The 11,920-nt window shown below is 32.4% G+C and overlaps 1 protein-coding gene across 1 annotated transcript; it reads left to right on the top strand.

Annotated features, from left to right (window-relative positions):
* Positions 1-294: 294 nt before the first annotated feature.
* LOC143533845 (zinc finger protein BRUTUS-like) lies at positions 295-7,674 on the top strand. The gene is made up of 13 exons (XM_077028491.1): positions 295-561; positions 1,771-1,980; positions 2,052-2,246; positions 2,330-2,616; positions 2,698-2,923; positions 3,008-3,176; positions 3,908-4,963; positions 5,412-5,583; positions 5,668-5,889; positions 5,981-6,353; positions 6,482-6,541; positions 7,327-7,398; positions 7,476-7,674. Exons 1-13 carry the CDS (start codon positions 295-297, stop codon positions 7,605-7,607), a joined length of 3,441 nt encoding a protein of 1,146 aa, XP_076884606.1. The 3' UTR covers positions 7,608-7,674.
* Positions 7,675-11,920: the final 4,246 nt, after the last annotated feature.

Here is an 11,920-nt window from a genome sequence, read left to right as displayed (position 1 = left end):
TCCTCGCACGTGCCATCCACATCCCGACAAACCCAACCACAAAATAAACCGCTTCCATCACCAAGTCAAGCCAGTGACCCACTTATCCACGTGGCACAACACTTAATAATAAACACATCCCATTATCCACGTGGCACACCACACATTACTTATTATACTCTCCCTTTATCCACCCCAAACAAACTCTTTAAAACACATTATAATTCTTCTTCATTCATAATATTATTCATATACACACACATACATATACATATATACATACATACATATATACATTGATAATTTGCTCTACAAATGGCGACTCCGTTGACGGAATTGCAACGGCGAGACGTGGTGATGACGGCGGCTGCTTCGGCGACGGTGAACCGGATTGATTGTAACGAACCGTCACCGGTTCATATATTCCTGTACTTTCATAAAGCTATCCGGTCCGAGCTGGATTTGTTACATCGATCGGCTATGGATTTTGCGACTAATTCGCATGTGGAAATTGAGCCGGTGTTAAAACGGTGTCGTTTTCTAAGGTCGATTTATAAGCATCACTGTAATGCGGAAGATGAGGTACGTGTGTGTAATTAATTGTTTATAATTTGTTGATTATGTATTGTATGTTTCAGTATTATTCATGAGAATTTGTGAAGCTAACAAGCATTTAATATAAGACCTGAATAATCATGAAATTAGATGTTACACTAGTGATGGAGCTGATGCTTGTGAATAATTAGTGGTTGTATTCATGATTTACTAATATAATAACTGAATTCTGATTTAATTGATCAGTTAGTAAGGAGAAAAATTATTATGTTATAAATTCTGTAGATATGGAGCTGATTCTTGTAAATAATTAGTTGACTAGTTGTTAATATTCACGATTCACTAATAATTCAATTGTGATTTAATTGATGATTAATTAGTAGGGAGAAAAGTATTATGTTCAGAAGCATTTTAGAAATAAGAATAGGAAGTGAATCATATCTGTTGAAGATGATGATAATAATAATAATAATAATAATAATAATAATAATAATAATAATAATAATTATTATTATTATTATGTATTTTTTATTATTTTTTGAGCGGCTAGCTGATACTTTAAGTAGGATATTAATCTGTGATTTAACTGATGATCAGCTATTATGTTCAGAAGCAGCTGGCAACAATAACAGGAAGTGAATCATACGGTTGAAGATGATACTTAAATTTTCTTTATTATAATTATTTTTTTTGTTATTTTTTTTAAATGACTTTTTTTGAACGGCTAGACGATACGTTATTAATCTGATTTAAGTGATGATAAGTTAGATGGGAGAAAAGTATTATGCTCAGAAGCAGCTCAGAACCATTAATAGGAAGCGAATCATATCTGTTAGATGATACTTAATTTTTTTTGAAAGGATAGATGATACTTTTAAGTAGGATCTTAATCTGATTTAATTGATGATAAGTTAGTAGGGAGAAACTCAGAAGAGTATTATGTTCAGAAGCAATTTAGAAACAATAATAGGAAGTGAATCATATCTGTGAAGATGATAATTTAAGTAGGATATTAATCTGATTTATTTTATGATCAGTTAGTAGGGAGAATAATAGGAAGTGAATAATAGGATATTAATCTGATTTAATTTAAGTAGGATATTATGTTCAGAAGCAGCTTCGAAACAATAGTAGGAAGTGAATCGTATCTGTTGCAGATGATGCTTTATGTAGGATATTAATCTGAGTTGTTAATACTGTATAATGAACTTAATCTGATTATTTTTGGATTGGCAGGTTATTTTTCCGGCTCTCGATATCCGTGTCAAGAACGTAGCGCGAACTTATTCTCTTGAACACGAGGGCGAAAGTGTCATCTTTGATCAACTCTTTTCATTACTGGATTCAGATATGCAAAATAAAGAAAGCTTTAGAAGAGAGTTAGCATCCTGCACAGGTGCTCTTCAAACATCAATCAGTCAACACATGTCCAAGGAAGAAGAACAGGTAATTCTGTTTAACATCTACTTTTATCATAATAGTTTGATAATCATTAATTGTTTTTCATAATTTTGTAGGTCATACCCTTGCTTGTTGAAAAGTTCTCATTTGAAGAACAAGCTTCATTAGTTTGGCAGTTTTTGTGCAGCATTCCCGTTAATATGATGGCAGAGTTTCTTCCATGGCTTTCTGCTTCTGTATCTTCTGATGAACGCCAAGAAATGCGTAACAGTTTATGCAGAGTAATCCCAGAAGAAACACTTCTTCAACAGGTACTATTTTTTAACATTAAAGATTATATATTTATATATATATTTATTCCTGTCTGACATATTATACATTCGTGTAATCAAAGATCATATTCACATGGATGGATGGTGTCAATATCTTCAAGAAACGCAAAAATCTAGAAGATAATGGCACATATCAGTGCCCGTGTTCATCTTCCCAACTCATTAAACGAGAATCTTCACCTCTTGATCGGCCCGTTGATGAAATATTACACTATCACAAAGCTATAAAAAAGGAATTAATTGATATAGCTGAAGCAGCTAGAAGTATACAGTTATCAGGCGATTTTTCAAATTTATCTTCATTTAATAAACGACTTCAATTTATTGCAGAAGTTTGCATATTCCATAGGTATTGCAATTTGCAATATAACGTAATGTTGTTGATGTTACATCTCATTTAATATTATTTTGTTTCACACTTTGGGTGCAGTATAGCGGAAGATAAAGTTATATTCCCTGCTTTCAATGCTGAGCTGTCATTCGCACAAGAGCACGCGGAAGAAGAGAGTGAATTTGACAAATTTAGAATCTTGATTGAAAGCATTGAAAATGATGGAGCAAATTCCTCTTCATCCGAATTTTGTTCTAAATTGTGCTCACATGCTGATCATATTATGGCTATTATTGGTAAACACTTCAAAAATGAAGAACTTCAGGTGAGCTGGCAAATAAAATGACACATTTTCTTGGAATTTAGTATTTATCACAAGGCTTATTTAAGGTGAAAATCACATTTATAGGTTCTCCCACTCGCACGCAAGCATTTTAGTCCCAAAACGCAACGAGAGCTTTTATACGAAAGCTTATGTGTGATGCCTTTAAGGTTAATTGAGTGTGTGTTACCGTGGCTGGTGGGATCACTCTCCGAAGATGAAGCAAAATCGTTTCTTCATAATATGCATATGGCAGGTTTGTCTATTGTCTTTTAAAGTTTTCAAAATAACACTTTTGTTTGATTTAACCTAACAAACGATCATACATGGACAACTAAATGGACACGGTTTTCTTGTTTGTGTTTGTTTGTTAAGAAAATTAGCTTGTTCATGCTCGTTTGTTAAAAGTATAAACGGACGTAAATGAATGAACATAGTTGAACATAAATGAACGAACACCACTTTAAAGTAAACGTAAACATCAATATAGTGGGTCTGAAAAACTAATTAAACCAGACTAAATTAAACTAAACTAGTTTTTAATGAGCCTAAATATTTTAAATGAATATACAAACGAACTAACTTAAACAAATGTGAACTTACGGACAAAAATGAACATTCACGAACGAATATAAACGAACGTTCACAAACATAAATGACCTCACGAGATACGTGTTCATGTTCCTCATTTGACTAAATAAATTTTCTTGTTGATCATGTTCGTTCGCTCATTCGAATATAAACGAACGTTCCCAAACATAAGTGATTGTACGAGATACGTGTTCATGTTCCTCGTTTAACTAAATAAATTTTCTTTTTGATCATGTTCGTTTGCTTATTAAATAAATGGACATAATGAACTTCCTGCCGAACAGTTCACGGACAGTTTTGCTGAAAGTTCGTTTCGTTTATAGGACTATTAATAATTTAATTATAATATTCATTTGTATGTTCTTTGTTGCTAATCTAATATGGTGTTTTGGTTAGCCCCGGCTTCGGATTCTGCACTTGTGACACTCTTTTCGGGTTGGGCTTGCAAAGGCCGACCTCATGAATCATGTTTATCTTTCGGTGCAACTGGCTGCTGTCCCGCGAATGCGTTCCTTGAACAAAACGACGGGTTGGGCCCACGTTCCTGTCCCTGCAACCTTCCAACCAAACGGGCCAATTTAACTTCACGAAAAGAAAGCAACGGGTGTGTTCCTGGGCTAGGAATGGATAGTAACAAACTGAAAACGGGCCACACGAAATCTTTACGGGCTTTATCTTTTGGCCCGTCTTCTCCTTCATCAAGTTCAAATCTTTTCAACTGGGAAACGGGCATAAGTTTAATCGAAGAGGGTACGGGTCGACCTATCGACACAGTTTTTAAATTTCACAAAGCCATTCGAAAAGACTTGGAGTTTTTAGACGTTGAATCGGGCAAATTAACCGAGTCAAGTGAGAGTTTTTTACGCCAGTTTAATGGTCGGTTTCGTTTGCTATGGGGTTTGTATCGAGCCCACAGTAACGCGGAAGACGATATCGTGTTCCCTGCATTAGAATCCAAAGAAACATTACATAATGTGAGTCACTCGTATACGTTAGACCATAAGCAAGAAGAAAAGCTTTTTGAGGATATATCCACCTCACTCTTTGAACTGTGTGAACTTCATGGCAAAAACAATAATAATAGTTTGAGAACTTATACTGAGCTGGCGACTAAGATTCAAGGGATGTGTAAGTCAATCAGAGTGACATTAGATCGACATATTTTTCTTGAAGAGCTTGAGTTATGGCCTTTGTTTGATAGACATTTTTCGGTTGATGAGCAACATAAGATTGTAGGGCGGATCATTGGGACCACGGGTGCTGAGGTATTGCAGTCGATGTTGCCATGGGTGACATCTGTACTTACTCAAGAAGAACAGAACACAATGATGGACACGTGGAAGCAAGCTACCAAAAATACTATGTTTACAGAGTGGTTAAATGAATGGTGGGAAGGATCTTCTAGTTCGTCAGATGCATCACCTTCATCATCAGATAAAAATATTTCACAAGGTTAGTTACATATATGACCCGTTGACTTTTTTATGTGGCACTTGAAACCTGGTTTCTGCATTTTTTTTGGTAATTTTTTAGGTGCTAATTGCATAAAAACCATCAAATTATATTTAAAAAATGATGACCTGGCAGCTGACGTGTATGCAACTTTGACCAGTTGATCTTTTTTTAGCGTGGCCCTTGAAGCCTGGTTTCTGCATTTTTTGGACTTTCATGGGCTAATTGTTTAAAAACCTACAAATTAATTAAAAAAGATATGACATGGCAGCTGACATGTATGTAACTCTGACCAGTTGGCTTTTTTTTATGTGTCACTTGAAACCTGGTTATCTTTAATTATTACCTTATATTAAAGGAAATCAAATTCAACTTAGTTTCATGTTGACTTTCTAAATCCAAGTACTTTTTTTTTATCTAATATGTTATTTCTTTTAACACATGTTAGGATCTGAATCACATGAAGTTTTAGATCCAAACAGTTACACCTTCAAGCCTGGGTGGAAAGATATCTTCCGGATGAATCAAACGGAGCTCGAGTCAGAAATAAGAAAAGTTTCTAGGGATCCAACTCTTGACCCGAGAGGGAAGGATTATCTCATGCAAAACCTTATGAGCAGGTGTGTTTCTTATTCCACTTATTTTAACGTAAAATAAATAAATTTAACATTCTTGCTGACTAACTAAATCAATGGTCAATGCAGTGGTTGGTTAGCTGCCCAACAGAAATTAACTCAAGGAAGAAAAAAAGACACGTCAGATAATGAAGGTCTACATGGACGCTCACCTTCATTTCGCGATGCGGATAAACAAATATTTGGTTGCGAACATTATAAACGCAACTGCAAGCTTCGCGCTGCTTGTTGTCAAAAGCTGTTCACATGCAGATTCTGTCATGATAATGTCAGTGACCATACAATGGACAGGTATTATAAATTTATAATATATATCTGATCAGTTTGGTTCAATCAAATAGCATATCATTTTTGTTATTTATTTATTTGTTTATGATATTAGGAAAGCTACGACCGAAATGATGTGTATGAACTGCTTGAAAGTTCAACCTGTGGGACCCGTTTGCACAACTCCATCTTGCAATGGACTATCAATGGCGAAATATTATTGTAGCTACTGCAAATTCTTTGATGATGAAAGGGATGTATATCATTGCCCGTTTTGTAATTTATGTCGGCTTGGAAAGGGGCTCGGGGTTGACTTTTTTCATTGTATGACGTGTAACTATTGCCTGGCGATAAAGTTAGCTGATCATAAGTGTAGGGAGAAAGTTTTGGAAACAAACTGCCCTATTTGCTGTGACTTTTTGTTTACGTCAAGTGCAGCCGTTAGAGCACTCCCTTGTGGTCATTTTATGCACTCTGCTTGCTTCCAGGTGGCACAATCTTACATTATTACTATTATTATTATTTATTATTATTATTATTATTATTATTATTATTATTATTATTTATTTATTTTCAAAACTTGTTATGCTGAATTATTGCATTTTACTTCCGACAGGCGTATGCTCATACACACTACATCTGTCCGATATGCAGCAAATCCATGGGAGATATGTCGGTAAGTAGGCCTGTAAACGAACTGAATGTTCAGTGAACCATTCATTTATATCTCGTTCGTCATTTATGTTTGTGAGTGTTTGCTTACGTTTGTTTCGTTTTTTTTGCTCGCTTATGTTCATTGTTCGTTAGTTTATGTTTATTTAAGTTCGTTCGTTTATTTTCTTTCATTGATGTTTGTGAGGCTTGTTTATGTTTGAACATGAACAAATTTTTTGTTCATTTAGGTAAACGAGTGAACATGAACATATGTCTCATTCGCTCATTTATGCTCGTTTACGTTTGCTTTCGTTTGTTGATTTACCCTCGTTTATTTTCGTTCGTTTATGTTTGTTAGTTTATATATTCATTTAGTCATTTAGGCTCATTACAACGTAGTTTACTTTTATGTAATTATAGTATTACTTTAAAAGTTACGTTTAGTTTTATTCAATTTTACGTGCAACTTATTGACGTGTTCACATTTACTTTTAATTGGTGTTCGTTCGGTTATGTTCGTGTATCTATGTTTGTGTTCGTTTACGTTGTGAATCGTTCGTTAATACTAATTAACAAACGAACATACACACACTTTTTTTAACGAATGAACACAAAAAGAAAACCTCGTTCGTTTAATTGTTTTGTGTTTGATCTTTGTTCGGTTAAAGTTAAACGAATGAACACAACATGCCCCGTTCATGTTTGTGTTCGTTGGGTTCGTTTGCAAATGATCAACGATTGCTTTTGTTTATTTACTTATTTTTGTATTAAATAGTGAAGTTTTTGAAAAGTGTGATGTATTTGCAGGTGTATTTTGGTATGCTTGATGCTTTAATGTCTTCCGAGGTGCTTCCAGACGACTTTAGAGACCGCCATCATGTAAATATTTTACTTCTATATCTTTTTAACGCGTATATTTTAAATTCGACTTACGTGAAGTTTAAATTATTATTCAGGATATATTATGCAGTGACTGTGATACAAAGGGAAGTGCTCCTTTTCACTGGCTTTACCACAAATGTGGATGTTGTGGATCATACAACACTAGAGTAATCAAGGTTGATCCGGTTTTGGTTTTTTCAAACTAAACGATGAAATTGTGTAAATATAGTAAATGTGAGGGCGTACATTGCAATATATCTTTTTATTGCTACGCGTTGCGTTCGTTTTTCATATCTTATAAAACTCAAGGTATATGGAAACCACATCCATCGTTCTGTATGTTAAATGTATTACTTGATATATGGAATGAAAGTTAGAAAGTATGTAAATTTTTACATAAAGCAAAAAATATTAAAAAATTACGTAGTTTTCGTGATTCTCAATATTAATTTTATATTAAACCTTTGGGTAGGTTTTCATGATTCATAACTTAATATTCTTAACTTGGTTAGTGTTTTATGAGATATTTATTTTAATATTTTTTGTGCATTAAAAGTTGAAACACAAAAACCACTAAACCAGCACACAAATGGTTACATTGTACCGTGTACACATAACACACCCAAGGTCCCCGTCGTGTAGCTCAGTTGGTTAAGGGAGTGTAAGACTTGAAAAAATAATCTAGAGGACGTGGGCTTGAAATCGATCCTAAGTGCAATCTCTTTGTCGCTAAGTGAAGATGATTTACCTCTCACATGATGAGCCTGGGACGGTTTGGCGTGGGCCGGTTTACGTGTCCGGAACAACACGTTTTGGAACAATAACACACCCAAGGGCTAGTGGGCTGCAAGGCCCAGTATAATAAGTCAATAACCATATAACAATATAACATAGAGCCAAGTTACATTAGAAAAACACTCCAAATTAATTTTATATGTTTTTATATAAATTTATTTTACAAAAACTCATTTATATTGCTCGCAAACCATTTGTCTTCAATATTTCTTTGTGCATTAAAAGTTGAAACACAAAAACCACTAAACCAGCATACAAATGGTTACACTGTACAGTGTACGCATAACACACCCAAGGTTCCCGTCGTGCAGCTCAGTTGGTTAAGGGAACGTAAGACTTGAAACAATAACTTAGAGGCCATGGGTTCGAAACCGATTCTAAGCCGCAATCGTCTTGTCTATGAGTGAAGCTGATTTACCTCTTACGTGATGGGCCTGGACGGTCTGGCCTACTCGAAACAACACGTTTCGGAATAATAAAACACCCACGGGCTAGTGGGCTGCAAGGCCCAGTATAATAAGTCAATAACCATATAACATAGAACCAAGTTACATGAGAAAAACACTCCAAATTAATTTTATATATTTTTATATAAATTTATTTTTGCAAATACTCATTTATATTGCTCGCAAACCATTTGTCTTCAAATGTTTAAAACACAAGTATCCATAATATTTTAATTTATACGTTAGTATAATAGCGGTTCAGAAAAATATATATTAGTATAATTTCATTGATTGGCATGCACATATAAAGAACTAGTTTGAGGCCCGTGTATTACACGAGTAATTGTTGAAAATTTTAAACTTTGATCATTAAGTGAAATACATTCAAGAAATTGATTATATATTGTTAATACAATTACAATTAAATTAAAATTACATAAATTACATAATTAAGATTACACAAATATGTTACAAATAGGTAAAAACTTCATTTTACACATACATTTGTGATTGTATTAACAGGTATACATTGTTTATCAAAAATCAAAATCTTTAGTCCATGTCTACTTGTAACTATTAATAAAATAACATATAGGCCTGCTTATAACTCTTGATATAGCCATATATAATTGTCCGTGTGACAAAAAAGATTCTCCAAGTACATATCAACTCTAGATAAACGATAATATATATCTATGATGCTAATAAAAAAAATATTCATACACATAAAATATCATGTCATTTGATAATATCTGCTCATGTTTATAAAAAAAGACATGATTATCTCAAAAACCATATACCTGAACTTTGATGATATAATCATCCTTAGAATCTTTACGATTTGAAATTGATTGATCATGATAAATTTGTTGTTATCAATATTCTGTGTATGACAAATGTTTTAATTAACTTTATATTTTACAATTAAAAATTGTATAATCAAGCAAAATAAAAAACCAAAATTTAAATATAACAAAATAATTTGTTTGTTTCATATGAATGTAATTGTCAGGAAAATGAAAAATACATACTAACATTAAAACCATTTTCAAAGTTGCATAAAGTGAATGTAGTGATTCTTATATATAATCGTTGAAAGTAGGGCTGTCACTTTTACCCGTAACATGAAACCCAACCCAAGAAACCCGTACCTGAACCCAAACTAACCCGACCCGAGAAACTCGAACCCAAGAAAATACTAATCAGAACCTGAACCGAAGTAATTCGGGTTGGTTCTTGGGTCCGAATTCTAGGTTTCGGGTCAACCTGAAAACTTTTAGTTTTAAAATCATATGTATTTTTAGGTATTAAAGGCTAAGCCCTAGCCGCTGACGTTATCAGGATTTAGTCCAAGTTGATTGTTCTCATTCCACATATTATGAATCGAATGTTTATTGTCTATTATTTTTAATATAAACCATAATAAACACTAATGACTAATCGTCTCTTGTCAATCGATATGGAGAATACTTATTATATGTAGTAACGATTTAGTTGGAATAAACCTATAATTTTAATGTCATATATTGAAATGACTTAAAAGATAAGGACCATATATGAAAATTGGTTGAAAAAAGGCGAAGAGGGCTACGGTGTTAACAAATGACAAAAGTGGTAGGCTTTTATTAGAATAGATAGATGAGTAGCTTTTTGTAGTTTTGTACCATTTTTTTAATAAAATTATCCATCTCCATATATTTTAAATGCAAGTGCATATATTATTATTAGTTTAGCTATTAGTTTATATTTCTTTTAGTTACTCGTTTAACATATTGCTTATCAAAACCATGCTAAATAATTATATTAAGTGGTGGGCGCAATTTAAAATAAAAAGGCAGTTACATCTCTACATACATTTGTTGTCCCTCATGCTCTTCTTTTCTCCACACATATAACCATTGAATGGTCTTTTCTTTAAGTTTAATTTTAATTTTTGTTTTTTTATTAATATACCTTTGAACTTCCACATTATCAACTTTAACTACTTCACTACCTATTTCTATAAATTCGTTCACAAAATTGCGAGAATTAAAAGTTGGTGGAACATATTTACACAACAAAACCATCTAATGACGATGAAGACTAGATATTAGTTCTTTCTTTTTATATATATATATATATATATATATATATATATATATATATATATATATATATATATATTAGTTTATTTTTTCTGTTTGAAGGGATGTATTTTTAATTATTATGTAATGAATTAAACATTAAAGAAATATGAAAATATAAATATAGGGTATAACATAGTTGAAAGATGAAGGAGAGTGATGATATAACACTAATTTGACACAAATTGATGATGATGGTATTACATTTAAAAAAATATACACACTTTTAAAAAACTTAGCTTAGTTTTCAAAAAAAATAAAAATAAAAAAATAAGCTAAGTTCATAAATTAATAGAAAAGGAAAATTTTATTAGTTTTTTTCCCCTTCTTAAACTACTGTACGTAATATCTTTTTTGGGAACTTAATTATTAGGGGGTGTTTGGCCTAGCTTTTAATATTTTGCTTATGCTTATATATCTTATTTTCTATTAGTTGATAAGCTTTTTTTAAGTTTTTGGATTAGCTTATATTCTACAAGTTAAATATGCGTCTTAATAAGTTGTTAAATCCCTCATTCTTTAATTTGTTAGAGTAATAAGTTGCTTCAATAATTATTAATCCACCGCCATTTGAGGACAAATGAGTAACTTACACACTTACACAAATAAACTTCTTCAAATAAGCTAAAAAAAACCATATTCAAATAAGCTTATTCAAATTAGCTTATATAAGCTACTAAGCATAAGCTTAAAATGATAAACCAAACACTAAGTTAAGGCCAAACACCCCCTTAATATAAATCCTCGTATTTACCAAGTGATATTGTCAAAATATATTCGTTTGCGATTTTATTCCTTTAAGTTGTTAAAAATAATAAGAGAAATTTAATAAATAGTGGTACGTAGATACCTAATTAGTTTTAATGTTACTTTGAAGATGCGGTGTAAACCATTAATACAAGAAAATTAAGAAAAACAAATGCTAGCTCTACTTAAAGTTTGAATATAGCTAGCTTCTTAGTAGCTAGGTTAGTTAACGTAGGATTAAGGCGGCATATTATGTTAGGGAAATCTAAGACCAAATCTGAAAAAAGACACCATTTGTGTCGTGTTAAAATGTATAAATTTTTTTAATAAAAGAATTTGTCGGATATATAGAGAAGATCTTTAGTTGAAACATTTTATGATAATATAAGTGTTAATATACATACACAA

This window comes from Bidens hawaiensis, unplaced genomic scaffold, assembly GCF_021521415.1.
Source record: "Bidens hawaiensis isolate Kalapana, Puna unplaced genomic scaffold, B.hawaiensis_p1.1 tig00009932_1, whole genome shotgun sequence".
In the NCBI taxonomy this organism is placed as follows: domain Eukaryota; kingdom Viridiplantae; phylum Streptophyta; class Magnoliopsida; order Asterales; family Asteraceae; genus Bidens; species Bidens hawaiensis.
This window is presented reverse-complemented; position numbering and strand designations above follow the sequence as displayed.